The sequence below is a fragment of the Tenrec ecaudatus genome, chromosome 10 (assembly GCF_050624435.1).
Source record: "Tenrec ecaudatus isolate mTenEca1 chromosome 10, mTenEca1.hap1, whole genome shotgun sequence".
Lineage (NCBI taxonomy): Eukaryota > Metazoa > Chordata > Mammalia > Afrosoricida > Tenrecidae > Tenrec > Tenrec ecaudatus.
This window is the reverse complement of record NC_134539.1, coordinates 58,971,315-58,993,220: the sequence shown is the minus strand read 5'-3', so window position 1 is coordinate 58,993,220 and position 21,906 is coordinate 58,971,315. Positions and strand designations below refer to the sequence as shown.

At 52.9% G+C, this 21,906-nt stretch overlaps 1 protein-coding gene across 4 annotated transcripts in view; it reads right to left on the bottom strand.

Moving 5' to 3' along the window:
* Positions 1-1,429: 1,429 nt before the first annotated feature.
* The window catches only part of GSN (gelsolin), a 72,098-nt gene continuing 51,621 nt past the window's right edge, over positions 1,430-21,906 (bottom strand). For all 4 annotated transcript variants that reach the window (XM_075560428.1, XM_075560429.1, XM_075560426.1 and 1 more), the window contains 14 exons: positions 20,825-20,986; positions 19,357-19,506; positions 18,234-18,323; positions 15,674-15,806; positions 13,115-13,203; positions 12,712-12,927; positions 10,188-10,321; positions 8,472-8,562; positions 6,748-6,918; positions 5,954-6,128; positions 4,599-4,723; positions 4,296-4,373; positions 2,414-2,474; positions 1,430-1,833 (listed from right to left, as the gene is read on the bottom strand). In XM_075560428.1, the coding sequence (XP_075416543.1) occupies positions 1,664-1,833; positions 2,414-2,474; positions 4,296-4,373; positions 4,599-4,723; positions 5,954-6,128; positions 6,748-6,918; positions 8,472-8,562; positions 10,188-10,321; positions 12,712-12,927; positions 13,115-13,203; positions 15,674-15,806; positions 18,234-18,323; positions 19,357-19,506; positions 20,825-20,986 (1,845 nt within the window). In that variant the 3' untranslated portion in view covers positions 1,430-1,663. The remainder of the gene's footprint in view (positions 1,834-2,413; positions 2,475-4,295; positions 4,374-4,598; positions 4,724-5,953; positions 6,129-6,747; positions 6,919-8,471; positions 8,563-10,187; positions 10,322-12,711; positions 12,928-13,114; positions 13,204-15,673; positions 15,807-18,233; positions 18,324-19,356; positions 19,507-20,824; positions 20,987-21,906) is intronic.

The following is a 21,906-nucleotide window of genomic DNA, read 5'->3' as shown; positions in this document are numbered from 1 at the left end:
GGGGTGTGATGCCTAGCAGGTTCCTTGAAATGGTTTGGAGCATCTGTGGAGGAGGGTGAAGCAGCAGACATTTATGGAAATGTCCAAGAGGGCCGTTGTGACACCTGAGAATGAGCGGAGAGTCAGGGTCCAAATGACCAAGCGGGAGAGGGGCACAGACAAAGGGCCCGCACCGCACTGCAAAGGTTGTGAACTTGAGAGAGCACAAGGGGAACTCGTGTATTGACCGCTGCAGCAGTCGGGATGTAGCCAATAGCTTTGAGGAACCAGAGAAGTCCTGGGGACCTGTAGGAAGGCGTGGGTATGGAAGCTCTGTGCACGGACCGCATGGATTCTCTGTACAAAGCCTATCATAAACTAAGAGCTCCAGCTGGCCTGGAAGGCCATCCCACAGGTGTCCAAGGCCACACCACCAAAGACTGAGTACAGCGGGAGGATGCAGGCACGCCTGCTCTTTGCTGGGCTGACTCAGACTTTTGCTCAAGAATCCTCCGAGCTGGGCTCAGACTCCCTGGCATGTTTACCGAGCCTCCCTGGATGGCAGGCTTCTCACACATCCTCCACTCGCCACTCGTTTCCACCCGAGAAGATCTCGGCCGACCCTGGGTCTATAAGATAAGCAGCCAGCTCACACATGAGGTGAACGATTCCCCTGGGTATTTCGAAGCACGTTACCTAACTCCGATGCTATTGTTTCCACCTGTTGAAGCCTCGAGATGCAACCTGGGCAAGTGAAACCCCTCAGGTTCATTCTGTGTTTGACTGTTAATGACTTTCCGATCAGGATCCCTGCACTGCTGCCCAATGCTCCACATTTCCTCAGTCAAGGACTCCACCTCAGGTGGGCTCCGGCTCCACAGGGAAAGCAGGTCTAATCCAGCACACGCCCCTCAACCTCCTTTCTCGCCGGCCTGGAGCTCTGCGGGCCGCTTCTCTCGGTCTTCTCCAGTCCCTGCAAAGTCCTTTCACCTGGGCGTTTCCCCTTAACAAAAGCCTTGCATATTTCATCCAAGGCTCGGCATTGGGTCATCCCAGTTCCATGATGGAGCGAAACCAGGACGAACTAGAATTTGCAAAATGTAGGTACCTGGACAAGAACCAGAATGAATGGGGGTTGATTCCTGGCTAGAGATGTAATCTCCCTCTTAGAACCTAAGGGCAGCATGATGTTGTATGGTAACCCAATCCTGACGGCAGAATTTGAAACGACGGTGCCCTGCTCAAAGATGGTAGCCTGCCATGCTGCTTGGCTGCATGTGGCGCTCTGCGGCAACAGTCCAGCCTTCTGCATCAGGGTCCTGAGAGGGCTCACTAGGACTCTCGCGAGACTCCCATTCCACAGCTTTGACCTGTACTTGCCCCACTCTAGTCCAGTCCTGCGAGATGGGCAGATGCATCCGAGTGAGGGAACAATTGAGGCACACTTGGCTATCACACTTCAAAAGCTTTTATTGAAAGAAATCTCCAAAGCACGGGCATTTGAGACAATTTGTAAGGACCCTGCCATTTTTGCAGGGCTCTTTTTGGCTAATGTAAAAAAAAACAAAACAAAAACCACCACCCCCCACACACACCTGGGTTGCCCTGCAGCTGCAGGGTCTCTTTGAGGGGAGGACAGTTCTAAAAGGCACTGACCAGTGACAAGGGGAACAACTGCCTCTTCTCAGGCCCCCAGCTCAGCCATGGCCCTGTCCAAGGGGTCCACAGACCAGTAGCTGTCATCCCAGCCGAGGAACCAGCCCACAAAGGAGGGAGGCTCGAAGCCTTGCTTCACGACGGTGATGGGAGTCCGCCTGTCCCGATTAGCTGGGTCCGTCTCGATATACCGCTTAGCTGTGGACACACGAGGAAGAGAGGGAACCCCCAGGGAGAGGGCAGTTCAGGGCAAGGGTTCCAAACATGGCGACTGGTCCTGATGTCCCTACTGCCTGTCACACCCCTGCGTTGGACAACCCCCGCCCCCCTCCTACTGGCAATGACACACACGAATCCTTCACCAGCCTGCCTGCCTGCCCAGGAACTCGTGTCCAGTAAGGGACACAGGCGTCACAGTGGAACGTCTTGCTTCCTAAAGCTCTCCGCCCCTCGTTAGCCACTGTTCTCTTGCTGTGCCGTTGCAAGAGGCACTGTCGGGTCCCGGCTCCCAGAGCACAGCTGTTCTACTAACAGGGATCTGCATTCCAACAGCTGACGCCCGGGGCATTCTGGGAACTCCCAGGATCCTCTCCTCCCACGATACCCTGGAGACTTCTGAAGGAACTGATGGGCCTTTGCACACTCCAGGCAGGGCTTCTGAAGGGTTCCCTGCACATGAGGAAGTCCCCAACCCACAGATGTGGCTCCCAGCCCTACAAGGAAGAAGTTCCCGCCACCTCTCACGAAACAGACCCACAGACAGATTTGGGGTTCTCACCAGAGGTCAGGGCTTCAGTCTTTTCCTCTTCTTGAGAATCCTTCCCAACCCAGACAAAGACCTGGAGGTGAGACGGGGAAACAGACCGTGTATGAGGCATACTTACTTCCTGCACTGCTGGACGGAGTCCTGGTGCGGGGCTGGGTGAAGCCCTCAGGTGACAGAGCCCGCACATCATGTCTGGGATCATTTGGAAGAGAGGCTGCCCACAAGGGACCCGCAAACACCTTTGATTGGCCCACCCGCCCACCAACATTGGTTCGTAATGTCCTTGAAAATCCACTTTGTTACCAACGGGTTCTTGCTAACTTTTCTTGCAAAACTGGAAGGATCTGACAGCTCTGGGCCTTCCCCTTTACTCGGAAAAAACTGACCGGTAGCTGCCCCTTTAGGGGTCTTCTGTTGCCCCGGCTTCACTCTTCGACATGGCCAAAGCCGGGTGCTACCATCTGACGCCGAGTCTGAGACGCCTCTCCAGAGGTTGACAGGCTCTCACCCCTTAAAGGATCGGTATCTGGCCAAACAAGTGAACCCAACAGAGCCTTCCTTGTTTAATCACTCGACAGAGACGCATCGGCAGCCTGCTCTGTGTGTCTTGGCCAACGTGGGTTTGAGCCTTGGCACCAAACTCCAACTCGCCGCCACCACCATGCCCCTGTTGAGCCGTCTGACAGGTTTTCTGACAGAAAACAAATCTAGGAAACCGATTTCTCTGTATCATCTATCTTTACGGAGATAAAAAAAAATACAACTTTGGAGCGCCTGTCATAGATGATGTGGTGTTAAGACATAAGCTCGGGCTCTATTGCTTTTGTTTATTTGCAAATGTGTTGTTAGGACACCGGAAGCCTCCAAGGGGGTTCCTGCCTCTATTTTGCTCAGCAGAGGGTGCCTAGCATTCTGCACGGGGCCTGGGGGCAGTGGGACATCCCGAAGGTTTGGTGAGTGGAGAGTAAATGAGTGAGCCTATGGTTCAGTCCATGACAAAGCCGAATGGCTCTGGCTGCCCACAGGTGGGCACTGGTTGTTCTCTGGGGGTCCCAACAAACAGCACTCTGGGCCGAGGGGCCTCTTACAGTTGGTCTGAACCCCTAAGAGTCACATATATACATATAGGTGCCATCTATAACCCTGACAACTCTAGGAGAAGCCCCCTTGATGGGAAGGGGTTACTGACAGCCAGCCTAGGAGAACGTAAACCCTGGGAGGGAATGGGGAAATCAACTGTCTTGGCTGCTTACAAAAGCCAGGCTTGGCCCAAAGCAGGAGCCCAGTGACTGTTTGTGGAATGAATGCATGGACGGTAGGTACTTCCTTGGTCAAGCCCTCCATAGGCTCTCTCCTTCGGAGGTAAAACAGAGCTTTCCAAACCTCCAGGTGGGACCTGCAGGAGATGCTGCCAACTTGACCCTGCTTTAGCCGCGGGTTTCAGGTGAAGAGCTCACACACACGCGGCCCCCTACAAGGATGGGGAGAGGGTCCCGCAAAGACAACGTGGCCCTGAATCAGCTGAGCCTGTTCCTGCTCTGAGCTGCTCACAGATCCAGGAGACACCCCGCCCCCAATGCCCCTGCGGGCTGGCCAATGTCTCGCCCACCCCGAGGCTGCTGCAGAAAGGTGACCTGACTTGCACGTGTGTGTGTGTGTGTGTACATGGTGCTCTACAGTTTTCCAGGTGACTCTCCATCTCATGGGATTCTGCAAGGTGGGCGCCCTCAGTCCCATTCTGCAGGTGAGGAAACGGAAACGCAGACTTTTGCAGCCACGGAGGGATATTCCCAGTAACACTCTGCCTGGCTTCCTTTAAGCCTTCTGACAACTGATCCCAGAGCGGGAGTCTAGCTGTCCCCACTTCCTCGGGGCCCAGAGAGCTTCCACCTACCTGATCCCAGGTATCCAGGAGCATGACATCATCAGTGGCCAGGTCTTCCTGCATGAGCTCTCCAGGCACCTCTTCGATCTGGAGAGGAATGCAAGGGGTTAATGAAGGCGCACCTGCAAGGCATTGCCCCATCCCCTGGGTGCTTCCTGGGGCCCTGCTCCCCAGAAAGTTGCAGAGCTAACTCCAGGGGGGGAAGGGGCTCCCTCCTTCCTTCCTGGATACTTCCTTCCTAGATACAAGACTGTTCCCCCAGCCCTCTCCCAGTGGAAAGCAGGAGCGGTGATCTCCGCAGGGCCTCCTCACCATGAAACGGCCGATCTTGTTGGAGCAGGCAAAGAGACGCGGAGGGTGAGCATCCATCTTCTTGTCCTTCAGCCTCGGGGACGTGCGGTAGGCGGCCTTCCCACCCAGCGCCTCCCAGAAGCTGTCTGTGAGGAGAGACCATGGCAGCTCCTGACTGATGCCACGCCGGCCATCAGGCCCAAGCCAACCAGATCCCACCCCACCACTGCACCCCACTGGCCTTCAATTCCCAGGACTCACAGAGAGAGGGGGCCTGAGAGGATTAGGAGGTGATGAAACAGGCCCAGAGAGGGCACCCTTGGCAGAAGACACAGAGTCAGGATTCCTTCTAGCTGGATGCTGACGGGAGCACTAATATCCCCACTCAAAAAATGAGGTGAACAAGGCTCAGAGAGGTTAACCAACTCGCTCAAGATTGCACAGCCAGTAAGTAGCAAGATCAGGACGCACCTCTTGGCTGACTCCAATCCCCCATCCTTTCCACGTCACCTGCTTTGTCCAAGGTGGCTCTTTAAACTTAATCAATATTCATTTGAAAATTCAGTTCCTCAGTTTACCGGCCGTATTTCAGTTCAATAGCCACATGTGTCTAAAGCCCACCGTGAATGCGTCAGCTCTGATGCACAGTGCCCCTACAGCGCTGGGCAGAACGGCCCCGTATGCCCTCTTTACGGGAGAATCCTGCAGCAGCTGGTGGGTTTTGAACCTCAGATCTTTCGAGCCTCAGACCAGTGCTTACCACAGCACCACAGGGCTCCTTCACATGTGGCTGGTGACAACCACCTTGTGTTAGGTGGCTAGATATGGGACAGGGGGGTGTCCTACCCATGCCTGCAAAGGCCTCCATAAAGGAGGTTGGGAAGGAAATCAGGTGACCATTGGACACCTATGAAGACCCTAACTGAGCATGCTCAAATTCACGCCCCAGCCAGGTGGGAGGTACACCTGAGCAGTCCAAACTAGGCCCAGGCTGGTGACATCACCCAGGTGTCCTGAACACTGGTGGGAATGGGTGGGGGCGGGGGGAGACTGCTTACAAAGCGAGCAGCAAGACTGAAGGCTACTGCAGAAAGAAGTCCTGACCTTACGTTCTGGAAACAGAGCCAGTTGGGGGCATTTCTGAGCACAGAGACTGTAGAGAGGAGGGAATGCTGCTGGCAGACCTGTTCGCCCTGCCTACATCTTTCCGTGCCCACACTGAGCGGCCACCCTCTCACGGACAGTCCTTATTCTAATCCACTGGGGGGAGGCACTGAGGAGGGACAAGGGCATCGAGCTTTCCAGGGTAGAAGAAGGAAGGGAGCCCAACAACTGGAGTCTCCAAAGAGTGGCTGCCATTCCATCCAGAGTCCTACCTGGCTCGCTGCCTTCCGCCACCTGCAAGGGCTGGGCCCGCAGCACCTTCACCAGCTCCTGGGCCCCTGTCTTCTCAGCCTCGCTGGCTCCTGTGCCCACCCACAGGTAGGTGGCTGAGGGTGTTTTCAGGACAAAGGCATCATTGGAGTTCAGCGCACCAGCCTTAGGGATCACCTGGGAGGGACAGCACTCAGTCAGCAACCGGACAACGCACCTCCAGTCCCCTCCTCAAAGCCCAGGGGACCCCACAGGAGAACCAGCTCTGCGGTGGGATCTTGGAGGAACAGGCTCTATCCAATGGAGATGGCAGACTTCGAACACTGGAGGCCTGGGTTGACCCCGTGAGTTACGAGTGCACTTGTGGCTAGCCAAGAGGGCTCTCAGATTCTGGACTGCATTAACCAATGTTGAGTGTTCAGAACAAAGGAGGTGAGCATCTTACTCCCCTCTGGGTGCTCAGCCTATGGGGCAGGGGGCGGGGAGGTTATCTCCAAGCCTGTACCCTCCACCATGATGTAGCCAGTTGGCACACACCAGGTAGAGGGTCCAGATTGTGCAGAATGGATAACCTAGAAGGTAGTGAGGAGTCCATGGTGGAAGGTGTGCCAGGGGAATTAGGCATCCTTGAGATGGGAGAGCGCTTGTACATTCCGTTCTGATAAGACAAGAAAGCATTCGACACTCTTCCCCAACCTCAGAGCCCTATGCCCAGAGACGGGCCTGTCCAGCCTGGGAGGCTTCAATTGGCTGATCTGCAGCTAGGCCCTCACTGCAGTTCAGGCCCAGGCATTACCTCAACGGCTCGGGTGGCTCCAGCACTGTTGGCCCGGACCTGGAAGAGGCGGGTACTAGCAGGAGCAGTCTGGCCGCCGTCACGGGAGGTGCCCCCCTTGTAGACGATCATGGGCTTCCCGCCAAACAAGCTCATGAGGTGGGCAGGCTCCTTGCCTTGGACGACACGGCTCTGCAGGGAGACGGGAGATGGGGTCAGGGAAGGAGGAAAGGGGTCAGTTCTTCTGTGAGGGACTGGGCCCACACCTAGCCAGCATGGCCCACACCCAGCCTGTCCCCATCCCACGTGTGTCTCTGGTGTGGAGTATGACCAGTCAGCCCACAGACACTAGGCAGGGGACACAGGAGTTCCTAGGAGGTAGGGGACAGCAGTCTTGCCTGAGTCCCCCAGGGTGCTGTTTAAGTGGTCTCCCTCTCCCCTGGGGGTCTGCTTTGATGACCCTGTGTCTGATCCAAGAGCCAGGAGGGCCCATGTTTTCAAATATATCCTTAAATAGAAGCAGACATTGTCTGTCGACGTTCTTCTGGAGCAGAGACGTCACCCCTGGGTCTGAAAGCCCACAGAGTAGTGAGACTAGAGCTTTTCAGATCTGGAGAGCCTGCCTCCTGGCCAGCCAGAGGCTCCCCAGACACAGGCTGCAGGCTGGAGCCGGGGGTGCAAAGACACCTATATCCAGATATGTCACCCCTCCTCCTGCCCTGTGCGCCCACCTCGTGTCAGTTCTACGGCCTTGGCTAGTTCACGCTGGAATTTAAGTGTGTGTGTGTGTGTGTGTGTGTGTGTGTGGTGTGTGTCTGCAATGAGGTCCCACCTTGGTCTGGCACTGCCTGCTGAGAGCTCAAAGGGCAAGGAGACCCGACAGGGAGACCCGAGAGCTGTGACTCCACATCACAGGTTCCTTCTCTCGAAAAAGGGCCCAGGAATGCTACTTCCCCGCAATGCTGGTAGGATCCAATGAGATGAGACACCACCGGCGGGGATGAAACTCAAGCTGTCAACCTGGAATCCAAAGCTTGAGCCATGTCCATTCTTATCTGCTTCCCTGACCTGACGCCCCTCTGGCCAGAGTAGCCTTTAAACCCACAAATCCACCCTGGCCAAACTTACCATTCCACACTTCCCACTGTTCTCAGGTTGAAGGTCGACATCTACCCCCACTCCTTCCATGTGCCCCCTGCTTAGCATCTCTCGGACCCTCCTGGCACTTTCCCAGCTACTGCAGGGCCTTTGCATAGTCGGTTTCCTCTCCTAGAATGTGTTTTGCTTCCTTCTTTGCCTGGTCAACTCCTATTCAGCCTTTAAGCCCTAGCCGAAGAGTTCCTTCCCAGGGGAACATTCTCTGATCCAATAAGATCCCACCGGGCATGTATGTTCTACACCTCCATCCTGTCTCTCTGACTGGTTCAAAGTACCTTATCATGTTTTCTCACTACACACAACAATGTGCGAGTAGATCCCTTTGTGTGTGCATTTGCTGTATGACTGTCCCCACAGGCTTATACACTCCATCAGGCATGCAGTGCTGTGGGGTCACTTCTACCATCAGTGCCAAGTGCATGGAAGCCCTGAGTGAAAATCTGCCGCATCCCTGGATGGGTGATGGGTGGTGAGTGGGTGGAAAGGTGGATGGAAGGCTAAATGGGTAGGTGAAGGGACGGATGGATAGATGGGCAGTCAGACAGACAGGTAACTGGTGAACAAGCATACAAGGTTCAGTGACTCACCTGGACAGGGGTACCTCCCAGTTCCTCATCCAGCTGAGCGGTCAGGATGGCCGATGCAGCAACCTCATCCTGGGTAGACTGGGCTCCCTGCCTGGAAGAGGAAGTGATACTCAGCCTCGCCCTGGCCCTGGCCTGAGAAACTGCAAGTCTCCACAATACAGGTACTGAAACTGAGACCCAGAGAGGGAAAGGGCCTCTCTCCAGAGCAGCACAAGTCAGAAAGCAAGCCAACAGCCTACACGTGCAGCTCCCCCCATGCCCCCTTCTTTCATAGATCTGAGCTCAGAGAATGGATTCACTAGCTCTGAAGGCCCTCCCTGGATGGGCCACCTCAGCCTGGGTCACAAGAGATTCATGTTCACAGTGAGAAGTGGTGGCAGGACATGTCTCTGAGTAGAAAGGCAGGCCCGGGACAGCAGGACAGGGGGCGGCTCGTGGGGAAAGCCAGTGGACTTAGCCCCATGGGAGCCCATTAAGTTAGGTCTGCAAGGGCGCTCACCAAAAGGCCAATGGTGGTGCTCTGAGAGATGGATTTAGGGAGATGTTGGCTGTTCACCTCACCCCGTATTATCTAAATTTCCCATAACCAATATCTTACCGGTATAAACAGATAAAAACCATCTGCAGAATCAATGGGTTGATGCAGCAAATGACAAAAATGCCACCTTTTGAATCTTGTCCCATATGTAGTTTCTGTACCTGCTTTTAAAAATCCAGGTCCCCCCCTAACCTCAAGGTCAGTATTCTAAACCACCAGCTGCTCCCTGGGAGAAAGATAAGGCGTTCTACTCGCATAAAGGTTAATAGCCGTGGAAACCCACAGGCCTGTCCTTGGAGGGCTGTCCTCCAAGGTGGCTATGAGCCCGACCGGACTCAACGGGAGTATTATGTTCAAGTATGAGTCAGATTCAATTCAACGGCTGTCGGTGGGTCATGGCAGAAAGTCCGTAAGTTTCCTACTGGGAAAACTGGTCTGCAACCATCATCGAGACAAGTTTAAACAGGTTTTGTTTGGAATATGCCCATACAATGAATGGATCTAGACTTCCCCTTGCATTGTGCAATTGCTTAGAAGCATAAAGAAGTTCTCTAGGTAGTGATGCAAATGAACTCCAGGAAGTATTCAGTGAAAGCAAGAAACAAGACCATCTACAAATAGCCTACCTTTGGTCACGAGGGGGAGAGAGGTGGGAACAGTCATATTTGCTTACATTTGCATAAAGAATAACTGGAAAATACGTAAGAAACTCATGAAAGCCGACACCCATGAAGGAGTGGGGAGGGAGGTGTGGCAGTTAAGAATGAGGTGGGAAAGGGCAGGGTGGGGGCAAGATTTCTTAATAAATGCCTACACACACCCCCAGCTTTCATTTTTGAGCCATGAGAATGCATTATTTTTTTTCATTAAAAATCATTTTAAATGTTAAAAAGTCGGACCAAATCCCGTGTGTACGCAGCCCTTCTCAGCGCAGCAGAGGAATGGGAAGAGGTTTATCTGCTGGCTTGTTTGTTCTCTTCGTCACCACATCTCAAATACTATTTTATATAAAATAATTTGCTTTCAGAATGAAAGCAAGGTTGCTGTCCTGGCCCTGTGGCCAGGAGCCTCTTCCAGGGGAGTGCGGCTGCCCCACCTCAGAGCCCACACCCCGGGACTGCCCTCAGACCTGTCCAGCCGGTGGGAGCCCGTGCCCTACCCCCTCCCCACACCCTCACCAGTTGTAAATGATCTGTCCCTGCCGGCTGCCGTGGCGGTAGTTGTACAGGATGATGTAGCTGTCGCCTCCGTAGAACTGCCCATACGTGGCAGGGTCCACAGGCACTTTGTTGGATCCTTCAATTCTCCAGATCTGTGGGAGCAAAACCGGGTCAGTGTCCCTGCAGCAACCCCACCCCTCAGCTCAGGGCAGCTGGGGAAATGCAGCATGACAGATCATGGTGAGACCACGGGGGGGGGGGCACTTTGATAGGTAGCTTTACCAGTCTCGGGGGCCACTAAGTGGCAGGGCAGGATTCAAACCCAAATCTAGTACCCAGGATACTTTCCCACGGGGACTGGGCCCTACAGAGAAGGCGCTCAGATCAGGCTCAGAACAGGAGTGGAGCAGTGACCATAACAAAGCTCAGGGTGTGAATGGAATCAGAAGGCGATCTCTTAAAGGTTTGTGATCTTAGGGAACTTGCTTAACCTCTCTGAGCGCCCTCCGGGCAATGGGGCAATGTAGATAAGGAAGGAAAGCTAGGAGTCATAACTGACTCGAGAGCAGTGAGAGGGCAAAGGGTGGTGGGAACCCCGGAGGAGATAACCATGCCAGTCTAGCACAGTGCCTGGCAGAGCTCTGTTCCTGGCAGCTGCTCCAATATGCGCGAAGCTTCAAAACGGCCAGGGGAAATCCCACTGTCATTGAATTCCATTTTCCACAAACTTTTTAAAGCCCCTTTGTATTATTGTTATCCCTGAACTTGCCGTTATTCATATGATTACTGAAGTGCCTGGATTTGATGGGTTCTTTTCAGAGCCCTGGGGGCGGGCTGCTTATGCATTAGGCTGCTAAGCACAAGGTCAGCAGTTTGAAACCGGGAGCAGCGGCTTGGCTCCGCTGGGGGAATAACGGCTTTCTACTCTCTTAAAGAGCTACCGTCTCAGAAACTGACAGCAGCAGTTCAGCTCTGTCTCAGGGCCAATGTGAGTGGCATCAACCCGGTGGAAGTGAGTTTCTTTGTTTTTCCTTCCAGAGGCAGGCTCATCCCTGGGTAACTTGAGCATGGCCCCAGGGCAGGTCTACTGCAGGAGACACTGCCCGCAGAGCTGTTACGGGGCCCTGCTGCGCCACCTGCTGGTTCTGCAGAGGCACTCACTCCGAACCTGGAAAATCCCAGAGGATGTGGCGTAGGGGAAAGGCCCAGGCTCAGGAGCCAACTGTCCAACCCTGTCACCACGTGCAGGAAGTCAGGCTCAGAGAGTGTGTGTCATCTTCCAAGGTCACACAGCTGGGCTAGCAGCTAAGCTCTTTCCTTAAGGCAACTTTGAATATTTTCTTTCTAAAATACTTTATTGTGAGTTAATAATAATTAATGACTGCTATGATGAATAATTATTATAATTATCATACTGTTTTACATCGTTACATAATATTACACACTCTATAGCATATCGATCCATGTAGTACACATCATATTGTATATATCACATATGGTATATAATATACTATATGATATATAGTATAACACTATATCATATATTATAATTACTATATTAATATTACATTATAATTAATCACTATTATGGTTATTGAAATTAATAATAAATCACAGGGGATTACATATTGGATCTTGTTTTAGTATTTTTAATGCATTCCCCTCCCACCGAAGAAAGTCATAGTCAATTATGCCTATGATTAAAAAACTTAAAACTCACTGCCATCGAGTATATTCTTACTGGTAGCAATCATATAGCACAGGGTCAAATTGCCCCTGGGGGCTTCAGGACCGTAGCTCTTTTGACAGTCAATGAGTAGAAAAGCCTGCCTTTCTCCTGAGGAGAGGCTGGTGGTTTAGAACTGCTGAGCTTGTGGCTAGAAGCCCAGGGCATAGCCCGCTCTACCACCAGGGCTCCTCTAGTGGCTAAAGCAATAGTGAACAAAAGGAACCCTCTCACCACGTCTGCCGTGAGCATGGGATCCACGATGCTGCCTGAGATGGGCGAACACATCAAATGCTCCTCGCTCTCCGTCTAGTCACCCTCTCTAGGAAGGCTTCCCAGCCCTCTGCCCTTTCTGTGAGCCCTGAACTCTCCGTGCTTGTCTCCGACTGACTGTGCCTGCGGCCTTGCCCCTCCCGACTGGACCCCTCTCTGGGGCAGGTGGGGACGGAGGCCCTTGGAACAAGGTCAGTGGATGCTCAGGATTGTGTTGGCTACAGGGGCAGATTACCCAAGAACCAAGGTAGGCACGGACTTGCTCGTGCTTATTTATGAATCTGTAGTGAAGTTTCACCACATCTATCCGAGATAGACATCCACGTGAAACGGTTTGCGACAAATCAGGGAATAAGCACAAGTAAGCCCATGCTTGCTTCACTTACTGGATAATCTGTCCATGGTTGTTGAGACTCATCGGCAAGACAGAAGAGCTTCACCCACCAAGACTGTGGCCAAAGTCTCACAGGGGACTGTCCTCAGAGAAGCAGTGCCTCGGTCACAGGCGCTTGGGGATGGGGGAAGCTGGGGGGCTGGGGGTACCTGTTTCTGGCCGGTGCCATCGTCATCCATGCCATGTTGGGCAGCCATGGCAGTGGAGGTATGCAGGGTGGCCGCGTCGAAGGGCACCCGCTCCACGTTGGCGATGTGGCTGGAGAGGTAGGCCAGGCCCAGGCCGTCCGTCTGGTCCGGATCCCGCCAGTTCTTGAAGAACTGCTTGAACAGCGGGGTCTCACCACCCTCAGGAAGGACAGACACCTAGGAAGGGGAGGGGAAGGAACAACATATGTCAGGGTCCAGGCCCCTCTAAGGACAGAACCACCCAGCAAGGACTTCTCAGGGGAGGCTCCGACTACTGGTCCACACTGAAGGTGGGACACCTCACCTCAGCCCAGCCCATCCTCAGCCAGACTGGACCATCTCTCACCTGGCCTCCAAGACTCACCTGAGTCTGCTTGGGGTAGCCCATCTTGGAGATGAAGTCAGAGGCTGTTTTGAGAGCAGCCTTCCTCTCCTCCATGTTGGCCTGCTTGCCTGTGGGCAGCAGAGGAAAGGGTAATGGAGGCCTAGGGGCCTGGGCCCAGGACTATAACCTACCCTGCAAAGCTTCAGGGGCTCTGCTCCTGGGGCCCTCGGCCAGACAGCCAAGGCCAGAGAACCCTGGGGCAGACTGCGTCCAGAGCCCTGGGGACCCAGCTGGGTGTCCTGGCGGATGGCAGCGCCCACACAGCCATAATAGCTGCATCTGTTTGTTGACAATGTATATTTTGCTCAGCACCACACATAGCTGATAGCTTGTATCGTGTTCCAACCACACATAGTTGGTATCATTCATTCCACACAACCACCTATTGTGGCAAAGGTCATCAGTCTATTGCTCCCAGTTAATATATAAGGACACTTGGGGCCTTAAGTTAAGTGACTTGACCAAGGCCACTCAGTACGTGGAAAAAAGTGGGAGTCAGTCTCTGGCCCCCATCAACTCCAAAGCCTTTGCACTATTCACCTAGGTCTCCCTCCTCTCCCTGGACTGTCTGTCCACAGTGAGAGGGGCCTCCCCACGCCCTAGCCACAGCTGACTGACTCCGAAAGCCTTCCCATGCAGGCGAGCTGCCAGCCACTGAGAGCCAAGCCTCGGGGACAACCTCAGCTGGCCCTAGGTCTTAGGGGCACCAGATTACAGTACTAACAGCCAGTAGCTGCTCCGATGCCCATTCTCTTCCCATGCAGAACCTCCTTCCCTTTCCAACCTCTGCCCTGGACTGTGGCCGAGTCCTCAAGAGAGGAGGGTCCTCTGAGAACACCAAGGCCAACATTCTCTAAGCGCCCCAGGCAGTCCCACAAGACACTCCGTAGATCCCCACAGACTCCGGTCCAGTGCTTCCCAAAGAACTAGCTCACGGGCACCAGCCCTGGTGCATGAACCTCAGCAGATTTAAGGGTCTGAGAAGTCCTGCAGTCAGTGTAGTCCTTCAACCCCAGAGGACAGGGACAAAACGAGAGAGCTTTATGCTTAGCAAATCCAGTCAGGCTTATGAAGATAAATATGGAATATCTCCATTGTTCTAAGAAACACGGTTTATGTGCCAGCAGACAAGACTTTGATGGCGATGAGGAGGTCAGGAACAGGATGGGGGAAGGACACACATACACACACAAAACCCCACATAGATGGAGGGGTTAATAGGATATTGTTGCGATTTCTTGAAATGGGATATGTAAATATATATACATATGCTTCTTTAAACTACCCCCCCAACACACCAAATATTTTTTTATGCCTCCAGATTTCTTACCCTCAAACCTAAATAGTGGCTCATGAAGGGAAGGTAAAATTGAAATGGGCTTGGAGTCTTTCGTGCCACAAGCTCATCTCAAACTAAATTAATTAATAAACAAACCAGCTTAACATTATTTAACCCAGTGTTGTCTGGAGAGCATTTCATGTTGACATGCTGCCCATTAACCTCTCAGAGAGCTGTCTCCGAACTCAAGGGAGAAACACTAGTTTAGCCCAAAGAGGAAACCCATGGGGCCACCCGATATTGCTCCAGATCCCACAGAGAGTCCCCTGGGGAGCCCAAGACTCCTGCTTTCTCCAGAACTCACCCCCCACCCCAGGAACGCACATTCAACCAGCCCTTCTGAGCCAAGTGCAAGGGGGACTGCAGGAGTTTACACCTGACATCTTGTCAGCAGAGACCGGTCCCCAGAAAAGGGTATCATGTTTGGTAACATGGAGGGGCAGCGAAAACAAGGAAGTTTCTCAACAAGACGGACCGACACGGTGGCTGCAACAATGGGCTCAAGCCCTGGAACAATTACGAGGATGGAGCGGGACTGGGCAGTGTTTCTGTTCTGTTGTTCTTAGGGTCACTGTGGGTCAGAACCCACCTGATGACACTTAACAACAGCACCAAGTGAAGTGTGGTCTCTAAAAAGACACACCCCTGTCTGGACACAGGGCCTTTGAAAGCGTCATCGGTCAAGCTAATGTGCCATCCCTTAGGCTAGAGCAGCGGTTCTCAACCTGTGGGTCACAACCCCTGTGGGGTCACCCGATACACAACAGTTGAAAAATGACAGTGATAAAGTAGCAACGAAAATAATTGTATGACTGGGGGGGGCGGTCATCACAACGTGAGGAACCATATTAAAGGGTCGTAGCATTAGGAAGGTTGAGAACCACTGGTCTAGAGTAACATGTGGTTTCTTTACAAATGCAGCGAAGCGGCATAAGTACCAGGGAAGGATGGGCTTAAGTTGCAAGCTAAGGAGCAAGTGGAGCCAAACAACAGACAGATGCCCCCCTAGCGCCCTTGGAGAGAGGATGGCCAAGCCCGCATCCTACGTGCAACCTTCTAGCCTCCAGGACTGTGAGACCATCTGTTTCTGGCCCGATAGGCTGTTTGTTTGTGGTACCTTGTTACAGTGGCCCTACGAAACAAACCCACCATCCAAGGCCCTGGAGGCCGGTGGGGAACTCCCATCCCATCCCCAGTACCTTTCCAGACGAAGATTTTCCCATCGGTGCCATGGTCAAGGATGAAGCAGTCCTGTGAGTTCAGGGCCCCCTGGGCAAAGGGGTTCTCATCAGCCACCAGGGAGACGGACATGGCGCCCGCACCATTGGAGACCTGCGGGAAGATGGAGAGCGAGCGGGCCTGTGAGTCATCTGGGGAAGGCGGCCGTCTCAGCCTGCCGGGTGGGTGTCCCCAAGCCAGTGCCTGGATGGAGCCACATCAACCTCCACCCCAGCATGCTTGCTATGAATCAGAACTGACTCGATGGCAGTGCGATTCAGAAGCGTGAACGGTCTTCTTCCTCAGAGCCTTCTGGGTATTGTCGGACTTGAATCTTGGCAAGTATGATGCACCTGTTTCTTTCTTTCTATTTAATTTAAAGTGTTTTTAACGCACATTTCATTTTGGATTAAGTTTTAGGGTTGCAGAAATGTTCAAAGAGAGCAGAGAGCTCCCCCACACTGCCAAGTAACACCAGGACTTCTGCCCTCCAGGACTGAGGCCCATTGAGCCTCTCTTTTCGGCCTCGTCAGTCCCGTCTGGTGACCCGCACCTGGGGTTGGGGGGGGGGGCAAGTGCATGCCGGGCACTGCACACTGAAAAGGCACGGAGATACTCCGCAGGGTCGAGGGGAACCCCCGGAGAAGCATGGGGTGGTTTACTGGAAAGACGATGCCAACTGCCTCGGTAGAAGGAAAAATAACATGGCAAAAGCAGGCATCAGAGACCTGGGGCATCTGGAGCATCCACAGTGGAGTTCCTAGCCGTGAACCAACGCTAATATCGTAGTTTTGAGAAACGTGTCAGAAGAAGAAATTTAATCTTGGCAACAGCCCTATGGTAATTAAATCACTCTTCCTATTTTATCCATCTAGAAACCAAAACACAGAGGGGGTAAGCAATTTGCACAGCCAGGAAGGACCGGGGCTGGGATCTCGCACTGGCCGTCTGACTCCCGGCCACCATTTCCAGTCACTAACTCATCATACGGTCAGTGCCCAGGCAATTCCGTGGGTCAGGGCTTGTCCTAAGTGTCATACTTAGTGTACAACATTAGGTGGCAACATCCTCATGTCCATCAGAAATGGACCTGCTTAAATTCTTCCACTTATAAGGACCATACAGAGCTGTTACAAGGAACATGTAGGTCTCTAGTTGTAAACATACATGATCATGTTGACAGAGAGAGAGAGAGGGAGAGAGAGAGAGAGAGAGAGAGAGAGAGAGAGAGAACCATAGAACAGCTTGAATAGTTTGGATCCACTTACAGGTTGAGAAATGGAACAGTATGTCACTGGATACAGAAAGATGTCTGGACAGAAATTTATCAAACCAATAGCCATGTAACCATGGTAACATTTTTCAACACTATAAACCATTGTCATCAAGTTGATTCCAACTCGTGGCTACCCTGTCTGACAGAGCACAGCTGCCTTCTCCGGTTTCCGAGGAAGTACATCTTCACAGAAGCAGGCGACCACATTGTTCTCCAGCCGAGGGGCTGGTGGGCTCAAACCACCAACCTTACAAGTATGGTTGGCAGCCTAGTGCTGACACATGAAGCCACTGGGGCTTCTATTTTGTTTTCTGAAAGAGCTTCTGCATTCACTGGTTTCTCGTATAACACTGAGTATCGTTACTTCTGTCATTAAAACACTTTCTTTAAAAATGAACACCAGCTATTTTGAATGACAAGCTCTGGAGGTGCAGTGGCCTGGTTCTGCTATGAACCGAAAGATGCGTGGTTCAAACCTGCCAGTTGCTCGTCAGGGAAAAGATGTGGCCGCTCGGGTCTGTACAGAATGCAGCCTTGGAAACCCCGTGGGGCGGCTTCCCTCTGTCGTCTAGGGTCACTATGAGTTGGAATTGACTCAAGGCCAGTGAGGTTTAACTTAAATGAATGAAATTTCTATGTCTTTTTTTTTTCTTTTAGTGTTCTTGAGGACTGATCACAAGACACAGCATCACCTTACAACCAGCAAACAAGAGTGTGGTTCTCTTTAGAGGCGATGAGAATCTGCACCTCCACTTTGGTTTTGTTTCGGGCACGACCTAGGAGTGATGGGCGAGCCTGGGCTTTCTCCCAGAGTGCAGACAAGAGACAGCTTTCTTAGCTCCAGCTAAGCCTCAAGTCCGTCTTAAAACACACAGGAAAGAAACTAAGACCCGCAGTCCTCAAACAAACACTTGTTTCTGTATTCTTCCTCCAATGATTTTTCTTAAGACATTGCCCTATCAATAATCTCTTTAGTCTCCAGAAACCTTACAGAGTGGACTATAGAGTTCTTCTCCCCACTTTACAGACCAGGAAACCGAGACTCAGAACAGGATCAGGTGTTGCCCCAGCTCCCACAGATGAAGAGGACATGGGTGTGCCTGCAGTTGGTCATGTCCTCTCTCTTAGTGCAGGCAGGCAAAGGAAGGGCATAAGTGTCCATTGATGAGATCCAGAAATCAAGGCCCATCCCCCAGGATGCTTTGCCCAAGGACCCACAGCAGAGGGCCCCCCTGATCCAGGGGCACAGAGCATCCAGGGCTCACCTTGTACAGCTTGGCCAGTTTGCGGTTGGCTGCATCCACCTGGGGTGTGTCCTCGGTACCTGGAGGTAGAGCCGGCTTGACACCCAACACCTGCAAGAGATGGAGGACGTGAGAAAGGGTGGCGCATGCTCCCTACAGCCTCGCCCCACACGGAGCTCCTCAGGCAAGCGGGGGCCACGAGGCATCCAAAGCAACCTTCCCTTTGGGCTGGACTGGTGCCTCTGGGTGAGTCTGAACCATCCGCCTTGGGGTTTGTAGTAGGAGGCATACTGGTGGTTCCACCCAGGGATGCTTCAGATATTGCCTACATGTATTTCTTCCTAGGCCTTCCAATGGGAGCCCCCATGGTGTAGTGGGTGGCTCCTGAGCTGCTCACGGCTAAGTCAGCAATCCAAAGCCATCCACCACTCCATGGGAAAAAGACAAGGCTTTCAACTCCCATGACAGTCACCGTCTCAGGAACCCACAGGGGGCAGTGCTTCTGCCTCCGATAGAGTCGCTGTGACTCAATGGCAGTGCATTTGAGTCTCTCGACTCTGCCCTCTTTCAGTTGCCTGGCCTCCAGTTCTTGGGATGTAAGACTGAAGAAGTCTCCTTGGATTCACCAGTCCCAGCAATCCCAGCAGAGCAGAGCTCACCTAGTACCAAACCTACAGACACACATTGTGTAAGCCATTTCCTGATGTCAATCTCCCCTTCCCTCCCCCCTGCCTCTCTCTGAGTTTCACTGGTTTTCGATCCTCCAGAGATCTCATACTAAGACAGCAGCTGACACCCCAGTGTGGTGTGCAACACCAAGACCGAGGAGATCAGTGGAGCCATCTGTGCACCCCACCCCTGCCCCACCCCCGCCCCACCAGAGCGGTTTCCCTGGCTTGACAGCTGAGCTGGCCTTGCGAACCATGAGAAAGCAAGGCGGAGGCACACAGGAGGGGAACGCTGAGGACTCCTTTTCTGGAGATATAACGCACATCAAGAAATAGCACAAGAGACCAAAAAAGAAAAAGAAAGCATAAATGATCTTAGAGAGCAGAAGAAAGACGTATCTCCCTTTAAATGGGGGTAACCAGGAGCATCCTGTGCCCTTGCCCGGCCCATGCCCCCTGAGTGTGGCCCTGAGGACCTGGATCATGGCCTCAGGCTCAGCGCCGTCTTCAAACACGTGCACACGGGCCCGGCCGTTCCGCTCATTGTCCCGAATGCCCTTGGACACCTCGGTGGCCTTCAGTCTCTCGTATCGGTTGCAGTCAAAGCCACACCACTGGTAAATGTCCTGAAAGAGGGAGTCCCATGTTAGACAGTGTCCCGGGTGTCAGTCAGGCCCCTGTGCACCAGCAAAAAGGATCGGGTGTATGCGCAGTGAGTGTGTGTACACACCTGAGCACAGTGGATGTGCCCCATGTGGTCCAGGTGGGGTGCATGTACATCTGGGTATGTGTGCTTTCCCACAGCTACAACTACACATGCAACGTGTATCAAAACACCTGCTGGCGGGACTGTGGATTGGCACGACCACTTTGGGAAACCATTGGGCTGTAGCTATCCCTGTGTGCCAGGACCCAGCAAGGCCACCCCTAAAGGAACACTCAACAGCAAGGCACCCATACTTCTGTAGAAGACCGGTAGGCGAATGCTCAGAGCAGCACTGTGTGAAATGCCCCAAACCAAGTGCACCACCAAATGCCCAGCAATAATAGAAAGGCGAAATCAATCACGGTGTGGGCACACAACTGAATCTTAGCCATGAGAACCATCTACAACTAAGTAAGCGCAACTGCAGGGAGGAATCTCATGAATGTAATATTGACCAAAGAACTTCATGTCAGCAACGTTCAGAAACAGGAGAATCTGGGGTGCTGAAGAGACCTCAGGGCAGTGGTTACCCTTAAGGATGGAGGGGCCTTCCGGGGACCAGTGACATTCTGTTCCGTGACCCAGGCACTGGTTACAGGAGTGTGGCCATTTTGTGACGTCTGTGGAGCCATACACACAATGCACGCATGTGTCTTCCTTGCTACTCTGCAGTCATATGAAGCACGCTGATGTTTCACACGGAGCTGATGCTACATGCACGCTCATGAAGTCTGGGTTGGACCTCTGTCCGGGCACATTTGCAGGTGTGCGGTCATAAGGGTTTCTGAGATGAATGCACACAGAACATCAAGCATCTGGAAGGTGGGCCACAGACGTGTGCATGTGTGATTGTGTGGCGTACAGATAGGTGGGTTCCTGAACATGCTTAAATCTATGCATGCACATGGTCCATACATGGCTAAGAGCCTATCGTTTTTGTATGTACCAATCCTATTCCTACTGGTACCTGAAATGCAAATGACTTCCAAATGCCTGGGAACCCATCGGTTAATCCAAGTTCACAGGCACTGTGCCAGTGGTGCACCCTTGAGGTCTAGGTACATATGTATGATGGGTTTGAATCTACACGCGTCGGGGCAAAGCATGCTGGGCATGTCTGCACAGGGGGCTCTGCAGGCATATTTGACTCGCACACAGAGCATCTATGTGTACACGGGGTTCCATCTCCCCAGAATCAGGAGCCACTTCAGTGCCCACTGGGGAAGGGCAGGACTCACATTGCCCAGGTCCAGGATGAAGCAGTCACCACTGTTGAAGCTCTCCCAGGACACTGGCACCTCGGTAGCACGGACCACACGCCGCCCTTTGACCTGGAAGAGTCTCTGCACCACCACTTCATTGGGTACCACATGCTTGAATCCTGATGCCACGCCTCCTTTCTGCCGGGCCAAAGAGACAGTGTCAGTCCTGGGAACATGGTCTGGGGACTAAATATGGGGCGTAGGGGTCGCACCACATGGAAGGAGGATCCCCCCAGGGGTCAGGGGCCTTCTGGAAACTCAGTGATTCTACTCGACACAAGACTCTCACGCCCAACATGTTGTTGCCGCTCGTCATGTTCCTTCCTCTATCGCAGAGAAAGGGAATGGCATTCAGAAAGAGGACACGGCTTGCCGGGGTCCCCGAGTGAGGAAGTGGCAGAGCCGCAGATTCCCACGTCGTGTCTAGCTCTACACTCCACCCACAAAGAGTGACCCAGGGCCACTCTCCAGGAATCCCTGTCTCAAAACCAGCACTTCCGAGGGTGTTGGCCTCCAAAATATTCTGTGAGCCACAGTTTTGATGACCCAGAGAGCCCAAGAGCACTTCCTCTCACCACCTGTAGGCCCAGTGCCCATGAGCACATAGAGGGAAGTCCTGGGAAGAGCCCATCTTGCCTCGGTCCGATGTAACTGTCCCCTATCACAGTGGATCAAAAGCCACTTTCCGGGCCTTGACTCAATGGATTGTATGCATGGATTGTGATAAGAGTGGTAAGAGCTCCCAGTAAAATGACTCAAACAAACAAACAAACCACTTTCCCCATCACGCCCTGCAGGATCCACTTTGATGTGCTAATTCACCTCTTTCCATCCTCTGGGAAGTCTTCTCAGACTGCTGGGCCTACACCATCTCTCTCCCTCTTCCACAGTGCCACCTCAGCCCCACCTCAACAGTTGAAATCCCCGTGAACACACTCTGCTGTGGACCAGAAGGCTGGAGGTTCCTGGTCACCCAGAAGTGCCTCAAAAGAAGGTCTCCTTGCCCCGAGGTCAGCCATCAGACAGCATATGGAGCCCGGTTCTGTCCTGACACACTT